We start from the raw sequence: 15,403 nt of genomic DNA, 5'->3' as shown, positions 1-15,403 counted from the left end.
CTCCATTACCTACAACCCTCTGCTTGTGGACATAAATGCACCTTCTCTTCCTGCAAGAAGAAGCACCTTGGGGGCCACAGGGTGCCCTTTGGACAAAACACATTGTTGGACCAGAGCACACTGCCACGTGCTGCAGACCAAGGGTGCAGCAGCACCCCAGTGAGAATTAAGGCAAGGGGCCTTTTGTGGGACACATCCAACACAACTTACTCCTGGAATGAACAAACAAACCCAAAGGGCATTTTTGCACGCAGGCTGAAATTGTTGCCAAGTTGTGCTTGGCTGCAGGCACTCAGGAGCTGTGCACACCCCCACACCTTCTCCAGCCCTCCTTAAAACAGAAAATGCCTGTGAGAAATAGCAAATATCATAGCTGCAAGGGAGCTGGGCTCTCTGCACAAGCAGAGCTGTCCTGTCACTCAAGGAGTTCATCCAAAAAGGGACTGAACCTGCACCTGAGACATCCACCAGCACCACAAGCAGAGAGTGATAGTAGGGTGTACTCAGGGCATAAACCCTTCCCTAAACAGGCACACTATGTTTGGGAAAGAGGAAAATTGTGGGAATCATGCCATGAGCTGCCATTTGATGGGACAATGACCCATCAAAACTGAAACCCTAGACCCATGCAGGCATCAAGTCAACTCGTCAACAAAACTGATACTGCTGGTGCCTGGTTGAGCCCAGCTTTGCTCCCTGCAGAGAACTGCATCCACTGTCTCCCAAAACTGCCTGGACAGCCTTCACCAGGGTGGACCAGTGTGGGAGACAGATGCCATCAACACTCCAATGTGTTCTGGAACAGACAGGAACTTCACACACACAAGCAGTTTTTTTCCAGACTAGGCAGCTAAATGAGACACATGCCCTGTCCCATGCCTCCCCACTCATCAGCTAAAGCAAAGCTGTCTGCAGCTAAAACCTCTCAGAGGGCAGCAGAGATCCTTGCCACACTTCTCCTGTCTGTTTCAATTCACATAAAATTCCCGCCAAGGTTTCATGCTCTTACAATTAAAACGCTCTTCCTACCTTGGGACTGAGGCCACTTCCCTAAGCTTGAGAAGCAAAGAGCACGCAGCAGAGAGAGAACAAAATCTAATTCTTTTATTCCTATTAATTTCCCAGAACCAGGGTTTCTCTTGGTGGTCCAACCAAAACTGTTATTTCTGAACCCCTGCCAGAAGGGTCTGGGATAGAAAGGGAAGGACTGGGACAGGGAGTGGTATGTGCTGTCTGACAGCTGGCTCAGCTAATACAGAGAGCAGAGCCACTCTCTGGCCACAGCTCTATTACTGGGACTACCAGTGGTGACAAGTTTCAAAGCTGGAGGCACGGACCATGTTAAGTTGGACTCATAACATTAACAGAAATGCTGCTGTGCCCCATCCCCACCAAAGCCTCTTGCTGTAGCATTGCAGAAATGTACTGCAGGGCAACTTGGCAGGGACTGCAGGTATTAGAAATGCTGATGGGTCGGGCAGAGCAGCAAGATGTTCAGGACTACAAGGTTTTATACAACCAAAGACGTAATTGGATCCAGAGTCTTAGGTCTTTCCGGGAAGGAATTTCTTGAAATGTCAGCTCTAAGCTCTCTGAGGATATGACAAAGGAAGCCAAGGACATGACAGAGGAAACCAGCTGTGACTTCTGGATAAGAAAGGCTCTAAGTCCAACATTTTTGAGCTGTTGCTTGTGTCAGATGCTTCCCTGCACACACTCAGCTTCAGACTTAGGAGAGTTGTGCACTCATTAGCCTGAGCCCTGCTGGTCAAGGTCAGCCCATGCCATGGGAATTAGGGCTGGAGTTACTGGAAACAATTCCAAGTCTTGTTTCTGGCCAGAACGAGCAAGAGATAATACTCTCTGGAAGTGTGCCTCATTTTTGCCATCCTTTCTTCAGTGAGTCAGCAGGGAAAAATCTCAGCTCTGTTGAACAAGAAATTCTTCTTTAAAGCATTACCGCGTTCATGAGGCTGCGACACCTTGGATGCAGCCAAGCAGCAATTTCAAGCCCCAAGTTGCCATCCACCTGCCCAGTACTCTTCTGATCTTTACTTCTCATTGTTCACTGTGAGTGGCTTTGTCAGGTCTCGTGTTCCCTGGCAATCTCCATGTCACACTCAGTTGTAGTTCCTCTCGTCCCAACAGTCTCCTGGAGACAATCCTCCCACTGCTTCCCTCACCACATGCTCCACTGCTCCGAGCTGCCTCGTTGTAAAGTCACGGTTTTGGCTTGGATGACTTTCCTTCCTCTGGATCCATGATTTCCTGATAGCACAGGGGCACTGGAATTCAGTATAAGGCATCTCTGGTGAGCCTCTGCACCCACTTGTTCCACCAACCCTCCACACAGACACAGCCCTCTGGAGAAGAGACTCTGGCCAGCTTCTCTGTGTCGCTGGAGTCTTCTGGCCTCTCCACTGCTGTGCACAAATGCTGCTGCTCAGTCTTCCTCAGGATAGCTGTCTCTGCATCAGCCTCTGCTGCTCCCCACCTTCTCCCTTTCCAGAGAGTTTTGGGCTCAATTTCAAGTCCTTGCCTGATGTCAATCTGCAACTCCCTTTCTAGCTTTCACCAGTGTTTCACACTCGCTTTATGTGGGCCATGTATTCCGTCTCCTTCCCAGGTTCTGGAAGCCTCCTTGGAGCTCAGTGTGCCAAAAAACTGTCTCTTACTCACCCATCCTCTGCATTTCTAAAAAAAAAGAAAATACAGTATTTCCCACTTTTGTGGATCCATTAGTAATTTCTCCCCAACTTGGAGATCCGCTCTTCTTCACCAACAGGTCCCATCATTCTAGCAGTCAGGACCACAACCCCCCTCACAGCAGGTAACTGAGTTTACCTTAATTTCCAACATCTTTATGTGAATGATTATTCAGAGCCCATAGCTCAGGCTACACCCTCTGTGTTGCCTTCTTTCCAACAATTCCAAGGTTCAGCATGGCCCCAGGAAGGACACTGCAGGCACATCCCCCTGCCCCTTAGAAACCGACATCCCAGTGGACATCCAATAAAATATCCCTCTCCTGTTGTGTTTGTGGAACAGCTTCACCACATTATTGTGGTAATCTCCATCCTAGCCGTGCTTATGTGGATGAAGGGTCCTTAGTTACTCAGAGGGGAACATTTGTCAGAAAGCACCTAAAGCAATTCTTTAGAAAAAAATGAACTTGCCCAGGCTCTTAGTCCAGCCCAGCCAATAGCAAGGCAGTCCCTGTGGGCAGGCACATTTGTAGGTCTAAATTGCTCACTGGAGCTGGTGCCAGAGGTTGTTTGCCAAGACCCCTTTCACAGCCTGGAGCAGGAGAGGTTCAGCTGAGGCTCCTGCCCCACACGATGCCAAGCCTCCCCGTGGGACACCACGAACAACACACACCACGAACAACACACACGATATCAGTTCTGCTTTCCCACCCCCCCATGGCTTCCTACCAACCAGCCCTGTGATCTCCCGCATTTCTTTGTGCACTTCTTTGGTTCATTGGGGTTTGTTATCTCCAAGAAAGCTTCTCTGAGCACAGCTCCAACTGGAGCCAAGTAATTCAGCTCCTTCCTGCTCGCCAAGCTGCAGAGTGCTGGCCCCAAGTGACTCTGCTGACAACATCCAAAGCCACCCCAAGCACAACTCCCTGCCAGGATCATCATATCAGGACAGCACAGATGTATTCATCAGGTGAAATACCCTTTGCTGCCCAAAAAGCAGCTTCTCAATTCCCTTTGTGCTGGGCACTGGTCTTTTGAGCCCAGCTGGAGCTGGCAGACCTGGGATGTGCCCGAAGAAACAAAATATGACCAAATGAAGCAAAAGCACATAAAAACGAGCCCCTTTGGAAGTATTCCCATTAATCTGCAGGCTCACCATTACCCCAGGCCCTGCGAGTGCCTCCAGTTCAGGACTGCAGTCCCATTTGCTCCTCCACACTTGGGTCTCTCTTGGGTAACAGCCATCAATCTGAGTTTTGCCAGACAGTGCAATGACAATAAGTAAAGGTCTAAGAATACAAATGACTCATGCTATTAAACTTGAAACCCGAGCCAGGCTTGAAAAATATTTAGAGCTGTAATCAGCAAGGAGACAAATTCTGAATTCAGCATTTTAGCTCTGCAAGCCAAATTTCCCCATTAGAAGGGCGTTTCTCCATTTTCTAATATCACTATTAGTATTTTTCATTTAACAATTTGACAGAAATAAAATACACTGCAGTAACACCAGTGATAACACACTTACTCCCACTTGAAAGACTGTCTTTATTCTTTCATAAGTCACTTCTAGCTTACAGCTCTATTGATCATCAGTGAGGATGAATGGAGCTTCCCAGGATCCTCTGGGACAAATCCTACATATATATTTTTTTATACCCACCAAACAACTATTCCTAAAATTCAACAAAACAGGTCATCAGGGCAACGTTCCATTGATTTCGTGTCCACTTATTCTTCAAGCACGATGCTGAATGCTCTATCAATAATTCAGCAGGCTGAAGGCCACCAGTGCCCCAGGAGACACAACTATCTCATCATCTCCCACATCAGAGCTGGGAGGTGTCTCCATTGCTAGAGAGAAAGAGAATCATGGGCCTAAAAAGCAGGGGTGTCTTGTAAAGCATGTGCACCAACTAAAGAAGAGCACTTAGCCCTACCCTGCAACAGATGAGAGCAAGTGTTTGAAGAGATTCACTCAAAATCTGGCCTAGTAAGTATTTCTAATGTGCTCCCAGAGTTAGTCAACCATTTACTACTCCAAGCATGACTTGTTCATCATCCCGACATTAATTAGCCAGCTGCTGTGAAGTTAAAAGAGAAGCAGTTCTGCTCTGGTGCTCCCATACCCAGGAAAGCTTCCCAAGGATGTTGCTGCCCACTGGAGTTTTAGGTAATTATTTGCTGGCTTCAAAATAACTCTATTTGGAAATCGTTCCTCCTCTCAGACTCCTGTCTTTTCCCAGGAGATACCCCCAGGGTGGGACTTACAGTTCAAAGAGTCGCAGTGTCTGGAAGAGTTGCCATGACAGAGTGGTGAGCCGGTTCCCGGAGAGGTCTCTGAAAATTAAGGGAAAGAAAAAAATATAAAGTAGTCACTGTAAATAATTCTTCCTGCACATGGCCCTACCACCTCCACAGAGCTCCTCGATGGGGAGGCTGTCAAGCAGTTTAGAAACCAAGTTCAGATTCCATAATGAGAGATTTTAATGAGGACAAACTCAAATTAAAGTTTCTCTTTTTTTTTTTCTTTTTAAAGGGGGAAAAACGATTTATATCCTGCTGCAATGTTAAGGAAAAAAAAATCCAATATCTGATTCTTGCCCATGAATCTGGAGCTCAACCAACCATCAGCAAAAAGAACAAGTCTAATTTCAGAACTTGAACAAAAAATTAAGCACAAACCTCACGTTAAAAATAGTAACAGCCAGGTTCAAATGACAGCACGATGATTACCCAAGGTGTTATCACATGATCTGCAGTAGCTGTGCATTCCAGGTGTCCCAGAATGGCTGTGTGCTGCTTGCACCCAGGGGTACCCCTGCTACAGCAGCCAACAGCTCCCCATCCCTCTCTCCATCTGCCCAAACTTGCAAAAACATAAATCTCATCTACCTGGGAGAGCTTTGCAACCCAGCAGACATCTTCTCTTTAGCTGAAAGCCAGAGAGGATGAAAGAATGTAAAAGGAACTGAATTAATAAAAACAAGAGGAAGAAATGTGTCTGGAGCAGGGTGAGCAGAAGGAGAACAGCCCCTGGTTTCTAACAGCCCAAAAGGATGGTAATGAAACACGTTCTGTTCTGGCCAGCCTTCCCAGGGACACCTGGTCAGCCTGAGAGCCACCAACCAAGTGACCAACCCATGGGTGAGTGAGCAGAGGAACGGGTGATCACAAGTTCTGGGAGAACCACAAATGTCCAATCTCTTTGCTGGCCTCCAGATCACACAGGAGGCGCTGCCTCACCAAATCCATCCTTCCCCAAATCCATCCCTGCTGTGAGCCACAGGCAGGCAGGGCAGCCCCTCTGTCTCAGCCTGACCCACGGGGAAGAGCAATGAAGAGCCAGAGGCATCAATCACCTGAGGTTCATTCAGCTCTGGGATGGCCAAATGGAAGGTAAGACCCAAGGCAGTCCAGTTGTGCAGGGCTCAGTCCCCAAACCCTATTTGATTTGCAAAGAAGTGCTAAAACCAAGAGAGCAAACTCCTGAATGGCTCCTGCTGGCACAGGTCTGATGCACGAGGATTTGGGATGGCAGATTCATTTCTTCCCTTACATTGGGTTTCAGCAAGGGAAAAGCAATTCTGGTCCTGTCCCACCTGCATAGAACTCTGCAATTAGGAGAGGGGAAGCTGCTCACACAGCAAAGCATTGTCCCAAAGGCTCTCCACGAGCCTGGCACGAGAACAAGCCCAAACACAATGATGGCACAGTACTGCCTTTTTAAATTCTGGCTCTGCTTCACATCAGACTATCCCGCTGTGGGAACCACAGCAAACCACAGGTACCTCATTTCACATGACTGTGATCCCACCATTCCCACGTCTGTAGACAAACTGCTTCCAGCCTCTGATAAAGGTGGCAAAAATGGCAGGTAAAGCTAAGCAGGGGGGAAGAAAAATATTACAAGACTCCCTCCTTTATCCACCCCAGAGCACTGACCACCTGGAAATTTTGCAAAGACAGATGAAAAGTGGGAGGGGAAGGAGCAACTCACTGTTACTGAAAAGTGAGACAGTAAACTCCCTCCCCCAGCCCAGGGAGAAGAAGGAAGCGTAAAGGGGATGCATGAGAGACAGCAAGATGTGGGAGAGAGGCAGAAATGCAGAGGAGGGAGTGAATCTCGCTGGAATGTCCTTTCTCAAAGGTCATGTTTTGCTACATTAGGCAGAAATGTCAAGAGAAAATTGGATTCTGAAAGAGAAGAGAAAAAACAACAGGCTTTCCACGCAAATAAGGGAATCAAAAATAGCATGATCGTGTTATTACAATTTAGGACACAGAGATGGAGAAAGGATACATCCTCACTAATGCAAGGGGCTTTGCCAGGCAGATGTGCTCCGCTTCTCAACTCCCACAGTGCCTGGAAACCAACTCCTACCTCCTCCTCCCTCCCCAGACAATAACCCACAGCAAGCATTAGGGACAGAGGAGATGGCTCTTCCCTTGCACACATCTGGTCAGAGACTTTGTTCTTAAAGGGCAAAGCCAGGGTTTGATCTGACCTGACCATCAACTTCTGCAGGGCTGGTCAGGGGGACACACACCCACGGCTCCATTTCAGATCAGCCTGGACACACACAGGGAGGAGCATGTCTGTCACTGGAAACAGACACCTTGGGTACTCCAAAACATCACAAAGGTCCTTCCTCAGGCTCAGAGACAGACTTCAGCACAGAGACCGAAAGGAGCTGCACACAAACACACATTAAAAATACACCACTTCGGTCACAAAAACTCCAAAGGTCAGCGATGACAGCACTGGGATTCCACATACAAAAGGGTACAGCTACTGACTTGTGCCGCAGAAAATAGAGCTCCTCCAGAAAAACTTCACTGCACAGCAGTGATTTCTCCCCAGAACAGATCCACCCCACATGCTGGATGGGACAGGTTTCCTGGGGAAGGGAGCATGTGATTCTGTAATTAGAGATGGAATCACAGTGCATGCACAGAAGGAGATTAGATTATGGCTCCACAGGTAAGGCTCTGAGCTCCAGCACTTTGTAACTCCTGTTTGGTGTTTGCAAGGTTCCTCACAGTCACAAACCTCAGCTGCACACACCAAGTTTCCCAGTGTTCTGTACAGCATAAATGGGGAGGTTTGGGGAAAATCAAGGTACTCACGTCCAGAACTAGTCCTCTCACAGCTCCAAATCAAGGCCTCTCAAAGGCCCATTCTGCCTTCCTGCAGCATTTCCAAGCCTGTTGCCACCTCCAAATCCCTGTTACAGGTGTGACAAGAGCCCCATCATCCAATGCTGTGGTTGGGCAGTGCCAGCTTCTCTCCTCCCTGACCCATTTCCTTTTCCCTCCTAGCTGGCTGAATCGCACTACTCATTGCTCTCCAACTACTCCCAAGTATTTCTTAGCCTCAATTTCCTTGTCCATGCCCAAATTTCCTATGATCATCCCCACTTTTGCACCCTCCCACACCAACAGCAGTGTCCCAAGAAGAGCTGATACTCCTCTCCCTTACTCATTCCTGAACATCCTTTGCAAAACTTCTCCCCTCCAACTGGACCAACTGGACCAAGAGCCATTCTGCTGACCTAAAATGTCCCTGAGCAAAACCAAGTCTTCCAAGCAAAATCTGCCCTTTGACAAGATTTCTTTCCTTCCACAAAAGGAGGATGCAAATGTTCTGTAACAGCAGCATCACCAGCATTTTTCTAGCTTGAACAAAACAGCTTTTTCCCAACCTCCCTTCTACCACTTCAAACATTTGAGAAAGCACTTATGTGAAGCTAGAAAGAAATAAGAAAAAATAGAATCAGCCAGGAGCAGATACCCAAAACAGAAAACTTCAGTCTGAGCGATTAAAATCTGGCAGAATTATAGGAAAGTGGAAGCAGTCCTGTAGCAGTGTGCCAGACAACCTTTATAACAGCCTATGCATCAGTTCCACCTGTAACAAAATACAGCACATTACACATCAAGGAAACACAGGCAGAAGGAAGCAAAGTGCCTTCCCTGCATTTTTCTCAGCAATGAACAGGAGCCTGTCTCTCCCAGGACAGATCTGCCATCAGCACTCCTGGAACATATTCAAAGTGCTTCCTTGCCATGGGACATTTTCTCCATCACTTACAAGATGCTCTTTTCCATGGAGACAGCCTCTAGAAGTAGCTGCCAGGGTGCTTTTTGCCTCCAAAAGGAGTTGCGTAGGGAGAGGAGGTTGGAGAGAGCTCACCTGGACCAGGTCCAGGGCAGAGCCACCCAACCCACCCCTGGCTCAGGCTCAACTCCACTGCACAGCCCTCCTGCTGCAGCAGCTGTGCTCCCAAGGCTCCTACTCCTGTCCCAGCAGCACCTCTCTGCAGGCTGTTACCATGGAGTGACAGCTAAATCCCAGTTCCTGCTCTCTCCCTCCATCCTCCTCCTCCATTTCAGGGGGGAGCACGCCGTGTCCCGCACACCCACCCACGGCTCCCGCAGGCACTGCCAAGACCCTGCTGGACCGACAAGGAGGGGAGGTGACCTTTGCCATTTTGTCACAGCATGAGTGACAGATGGGGCCGTGGAGTGCCCCATGGAGTCCTGAACGAGCTCCTGGGGTTAAAAAAGGGATTGGTGATGCGGAACAAAGAGGGGTTCAGATCCATGCAGACCAGAACAAGTGGACTTTAATGCAAGAGGAGACAGCATTTTTTTCTTTTCCCTTAATTACCCAGCAGCCAGAAGTGTTTCCACTATTAAAGCCATTTTTATTCAGCTAAATTAAGCCAGTTGCCTCATTAATGACACCAACAAGCAGGAGCCCCTGTAATTAAACTGTAAGTTATTTTATGCAGTTCAGCTCAATGCAATGGCAGAAACGCTGCTGCTGGGGAGGGACCCTGTGCACCTGTCCCTCCTCCACGCAGCTCCATCCTCCACTTGCCCTTGTTTCCAAGCTGACACATTTATTTCTGCATGGGAGAAGTTTTTCACACATTTTAATAGCATGGTGCCACTATGAAAATCCTGACTGGGAGGGATTAACTTCCCAGAGCAGCTGGGGCTAAGGGAGCATGAGCCAGTGCCTGGCAGCAATGTGAGGAGAGATGCACATCCTCAGCTGTGGTCCCCAGTGCTGGATATGCTGGTGGCACTGCATGTGACTCCCTTGCTATTTGGGCACAACAGGTGCCTCCCATCATCTCACAGCTCACTGCAGCCTTAGCTGGGTGCTGGTGGCCACAGGAGAGGAGAATGTCACAGCCTCACATGCTGCTATAGGGGCAGCTCCATTCAGGCTTGCTTATCCCTGCCAGATAACTCCAATGACCTCTAAAAGCACTGTTACACTTCCCATCACCCTCGCTGCCTTCCCCATCCCCCTTCCTCCTCTTCCTGTTTAGTAAGCAGCTTTGCTCATTAGGGGAAAAAATGTACTGTCCTCCCTTAATGAATGTGCTAAAATTACCCCAACAAGTCCCAGAAGCTGTGGCAGGACAGGCCTCCCCACTAATCAGGCTCTGCAAATACTAGACTCGACTGGAATCTCCAATAGCTCAGCCAGCACCAAGTCCCAGCAGGACACGTTTGAGACAGCCTGGAAAAGGACTGGGCACTGCCAAGTGCGTGCAAGCCTCGCATACCCGGAAAGCAGAGTGAGCAGAACAGGATGTGCCATTAGACTGGTCAGCCTGAGACTTCATCGCTGCCAGGAGTTCTCCTGGATTTGCTCCCTGTGCAGGCTCAGCACCAGGACACATATATTGGTGCTGTGGAGGAGTGAGACAATTAACAGAGGTCCTCAGCCATGGTCTGGCATCACCTACAGCTCAGTTCTGCTCCTCAAGCAACAGCCCAGCAACCCCCAGGGCTTTTCTGACCCCAAACATAGCAGAACCAAAAAGTCTTCAAGGTTCAGTCTTCCTTTGAGTGCTTGGGCAGCAAAACTATGTCCTTTCTCCAGTCCACAGGTTCAGTCCTGTACCTTGTAAGGCATGTGTCATGACAATCATCTCACTCCCCACAAATTATTTCTTGTTCTAGGGCTAGAGTCAGAATCTGCAATAATTTCCCAAACTCAGAGCACCCTGCACCAGAGAGAGGCACCATGGTGGGTGACACATAAGAAGACACCCTGCCATTCCACATGCACACCACTGCTCCTGGAGGTGTGGTACTGGAGCAAGGAGCCACCAAGCCCTCTGCATTTCTCAGTTGCAGGTCCCTGATTTTCAAACTCACACCAAAACAGGGCTGAGGGAGGCAGAAGGGGCTGGTCTCCTGCATTGGTCTTTAAACAAAAGCATTAAAAAACAAAAGCTGCAGAGCAAGTGGGAAGGCATTAAGGCACCACACCTCTGTCACGGGGCTCCCACAGCAGCACATTTGCCCCACACCTCTCCTCCCAGTGCCTCTGCAGTGCAGCAGCCACGTCCTGCTGCTGCCTTCAACCCAGCCCAGCATTTATTTTAAAAGGCCATCTCCTACCCAGTGACACTTGCACACCCTCCAAGTCATCTCTTCTGAGGCATCTCCCAGCTGCATGAAGCTTTGTTCAGAGACAAATCACCCCTCAGAGTTGATTGCTGCTCACAGTTTCAGTTCAGCCCACGGTACAGATGGGAAGGCGTCACCAGATGCGGGTCACACTGTCCCCTGTGCTTCGAGGCAGAGCAGATGCAGGGCTCTGGCCCTCTGCACTACACTCATCTCGCCCTTGTTGTGTGCAGTTTCCATTGCTCTTCTCCAAAGACATCTGGACTCTCAGAGGACTTGAGGAAAGGTTAAAAGCTGGGTCAGCCCTGCAGTTGCTTTCCCTTTGCCTGCCAGCTTCCCTGCAGGGCAGAGTCCAGCAGCATCCACAGAATTGGCCAGTCTTCTGCTCAAGGAAAAGAAAAATCAACTTGCAACAGGCAACAGCCTTTGCCCATAGCTGCCCTCCTGCAGCCAAGAGGTCCTCAGGGCTTCACTGCCCCCACCTCATCTCCTCTGTCCCAAACTGCAGCAATTCCAGATCCATTAGACCGAAATATTACCGTACAGTGGCTTTCCTCCTGCTTTGGCATGCAGAAGTAATACTGGAGATGAGTGCTGGCTGAGGACAAGGGTTGCCAGCTGCCAGCTCCTGCAAGGGGCTGGGTTTATCCAACCCTGTTTGCTTCAAACTGCATTGTTCTTCAAGCTGGGAACAGAACAACCGGGGAATGCCTCCTGCTCACGGGTTTCCAGTGAACCCAAAGCCAACGCGATGGCCCTGCGTGAGGGAAGAGCTCAGAGCTGTGGCAAGGCACAGCTTTGGGGATGGCATGGGAAGGACAGCAATGCCCACAGGGCATTTCCCAGCATCTCTGAGTACACTGTAATTGGACTTTGATCATATTAGACTTTTTTTTCCAACTTTAATTATTCTATGAACATCCTTGAAGCAATAGGGACAGGTGCTCATCAGAGGTACCACCCAGCTGGGAGGTCACTCCAAATGCCCAGGCACACACTGGGAGAGCTGGACAAGATCCACACAAGAGCCTCAATGTCAGCTCATTGAGCACAGATGTTCCAGGACAGGTTCTGGTCCTCCCCTCTTCCTCCTGAATGAGGACTGTGATCTCAGCTGTTAGAGGGCTCTTGCATTAAATTTATATTAAAAAAAAAATTCAAATACCTCCACCTACTTGGATGCCCAGAAATCAATAAGCCTTGAATAACCTCGAAGGGGTTAGCAAAGAGAAAACTAACATCTGGGCCTGAGCCCCAATTTTCCTGACTCAAGGTGGAGTCCCAGAGGCTGGGGTGCACTAGGATGGTACCAAGAGCTCTGCAGAACCTCTGAAGGAAGGAAGGGGTATAAATACAAAACTATATATATATCTCCAGCAATAGCAAAACAACAGGGCATACGGCAGGCTAAGCTCTCAGCAGACTCTGCTAAATGGTTTCCAATTAATTAACTGATTACATGATAGAACAGAAGGGGATTCAAGTGAGTGCTGTTGACCTTTAAGAATAATTAATATCATCAGGATAGCAAAACTCGTCCAAGAAAAATAATTAGGAAGATTCTAATATTGCCTCCAAAGCCACATCGAAAGGGGTGAGGAAGGTTCTGGTTAATTTAGAGGCACAGTTCCCACGTATTTCCTAGGAAACCCATTTCTCCCTTACACTTGCTTCCACCCGCAGATCTCCCACACACACGTGCTTCTTCCCTACCCCAGGCAGTCCTCCCCCTCCTCTCCAGATCCATTTCCCTGTCACCTCTCCTACACCCCATCCCCCTTTCCGCTCTCCATTTCTTCCCTAAAGACTCTTTGCTCCAATCCCTTGTTGTAACCTTCTCTCTCCAGCCTGGCCCCTGTCCCTGACACAGACTCATCCCATCCCCTGCTCCTCTTTGGCCAGCCCAGAGTTCCACTCTCTGCCTTCCTGAACCTCAGGAAGAAGCCCTGGTCCCTCCCCATGACACCAATCCACTTTTTATCTCCAGTCAGCACTGGCACCTTCATAGACTGACAGAAGGCAAGCACTACGTGTCATCCCAAAAAAAACCCTTCCCTGCTTTTCCTCAGCAGTCAAATCCATCACAGAGGCTGGCCTGGGAAGCAGATGCAAGAGATGCACAGCAACAGGAGGAAGATGGGAAACTCGTGAATCCCATTACACCTCAGCAAGCACATGAATGCTCCCATCTCACTATATTTTCCTTGCTTCTCCTTTCCCAGTTTGCTTGGCCCCAGTGTCATGCGTGGGAGAGGGGTTGGAAAGCCATTGAGCCAAGCAGGAACTGTAGTGCTGAGCTTCTCAGGGAAGGTAGCCTGAACACACTGGGAGCAAGGTTACGTGAGCAGCCAACATTTCTTGTGAGGGAAGTGCAAAAAAGCCAGCCCTGGAATGAAACCCACCTTTGCAGCGAATAAATAAATTTCCTCTGCTGCTTACTATCATTAAAACTTCTGTGGCTTGACACTTCACTAAATTATAGATAAAAGGAAAAATGATCTTCCTGGGCTCTGAAAAGCAGGGTGCTGCCAGAGCCCTGTGTTTACAGCAGCTAATGAAAAGAAAGCCTGCCATTAGGCAAGGAACAGAGCTACCTGCACCCCCAGCACTGGGAGCAGCAGCTGGGCACCACGAGGGACCAGAGCTGGGGACAGGCAGGGAGGCAGCATGGGGAGGTGCACATGGGGGAACTGAAGGGCCCATGCCATCAGCCAGCAGAGATGGCAGCTGCCACCTCCCATGCTGTGCGGAGCCTCCTGGCCGCAGCAGGAGGTGAGGCTGACATGCTCCAGCTACGCCTCGTCAGATGACAAGAAAAACAGTCAGCTTGGGAGACAGACAGCACTGAGCAGGACCTGCCTCACGCCAGGCTGCTGCCTCCCCCCAGTGTCCATGGGGTGGGCATGGGGAGCAGGGAGACAGCAGGTGCCTTGGACACACCTGAGCATGGGCACAGGAGCACCGCTGCCCAAAAACCTGTTTGCAGCACCTGAGCACACAGGGAGGAATCGTGCTCTGAGAAGAGACCTGCCTGCAGCCACACCTGAGCCGTGGCACGATGTGCCTCCTGACAGCCCAAGGAATGCTTGGCTGAGGGGAGCAGGGAACTGGTGGTGACTTAATCCAGCCAGTGAAGCCTGCTTGCTGCACTCCACACTTACAACCACTCCAAAAGCAGAAACACGCTTTGCCTTTGACAGTTAACTCTGTCAAAATAAACAGGGATGTCTGCACACAAAAGTTACATTTTACCCATTCTTCTCAATACAGTATGTACTTAAAAAGAAGTATCTTTTGCTGGTCACTGTGAGGAATATTTTCAAATGAAAAGACTAATCACCACAAAGCACCAAGTGCTTCAGAGTGCAGCAGGCATTCCTTCATTATTCTGAGACAGCAAATTACCCACAATTATCAACACGCACAACTGGATACAGCAAACATTTAGCCAAAGCCCACGGATTGTGGTTGCAGCAAGGTTGGATGGCAGATGTCCTAGAGAACTACTCATGTGAGAAACCCCCAGACAGCAGCTGGGTAGTGGTGCTGCAAAACAAATCCATTCACACTGCAGAACACAGTCAGTGCCAGGAATCACTGCAGCTCAGAAACTTAGTATCCACAGAATCTTAGAGGGGGTTGGGTTGGAAGAGACCTTGGAGATCACATTGTTCCAAACCCCTTTCACCAGGACAGGCTGCTCAGAGACCCATCCAGCCTGGCCTTGAACACTTCCAGGGATATTGCAGGTATTGCAGCTGTCAAAGAGGCAGCTGGGCAGGCTGGCTGCACAGCAGGTGAGATGGAAGAAAAAAGACACTGCTGGCAGTGAAACCAGCCTGGGCACCCCACAGGCAAGCTCCCACCCCATGCCTTGAAATAGCTTGCAGCTGCAGCCAGGACAGCACAGGCTGGGGCTGAAAGGTGAAGGAGTTTGTTCCAAGAGAAGGGCAGAAGAGGCAGGGGGCAAACCGCAGGCTGGGCTGGGAGGTCAAGGAAGGCTCCAGCACCGCAGGGAGCTGGGTCAGAGGCCGGGCGGCTGCAGGGAGCGGAACGAGCGCGGGAGGGACGGGAGGAGCCGCCGGCCCTGTCCGTGGTGCTGAAGCGCGGCCCCGCGGGGCAGCGGGCACGGCCCCAGCCCGGGCACCAGCACAGCGCCCGGGAGAGCAGCCTCGGGAATGCCCAAGCGTGGCTTCAGGCGTGCTGCAGGACAACAGGCACGAAACACGGTCACCCCCAGGCAGCAGCACAGCTAAAGACAC

At 49.8% G+C, this 15,403-nt stretch overlaps 1 protein-coding gene across 4 annotated transcripts in view; it reads right to left on the bottom strand.

Annotated features, from left to right (window-relative positions):
- The window catches only part of NTRK3 (neurotrophic receptor tyrosine kinase 3), a 204,178-nt gene that overhangs the window by 146,245 nt on the left and 42,530 nt on the right, over window positions 1–15,403 (bottom strand). For all 4 annotated transcript variants that reach the window (XM_053954740.1, XM_053954743.1, XM_053954741.1 and 1 more), the window contains exon 4: window positions 4,974–5,042. In XM_053954740.1, coding sequence (XP_053810715.1) covers window positions 4,974–5,042 — 69 coding nt within the window. The remainder of the gene's footprint in view (window positions 1–4,973; window positions 5,043–15,403) is intronic.

Source organism: Vidua chalybeata, chromosome 13, assembly GCF_026979565.1.
Source record: "Vidua chalybeata isolate OUT-0048 chromosome 13, bVidCha1 merged haplotype, whole genome shotgun sequence".
In the NCBI taxonomy this organism is placed as follows: Eukaryota; Metazoa; Chordata; class Aves; order Passeriformes; family Viduidae; genus Vidua; species Vidua chalybeata.
The sequence above is the reverse complement of the archived record's forward strand: the minus strand, read 5'-3'. Positions and strand labels throughout refer to the sequence as shown.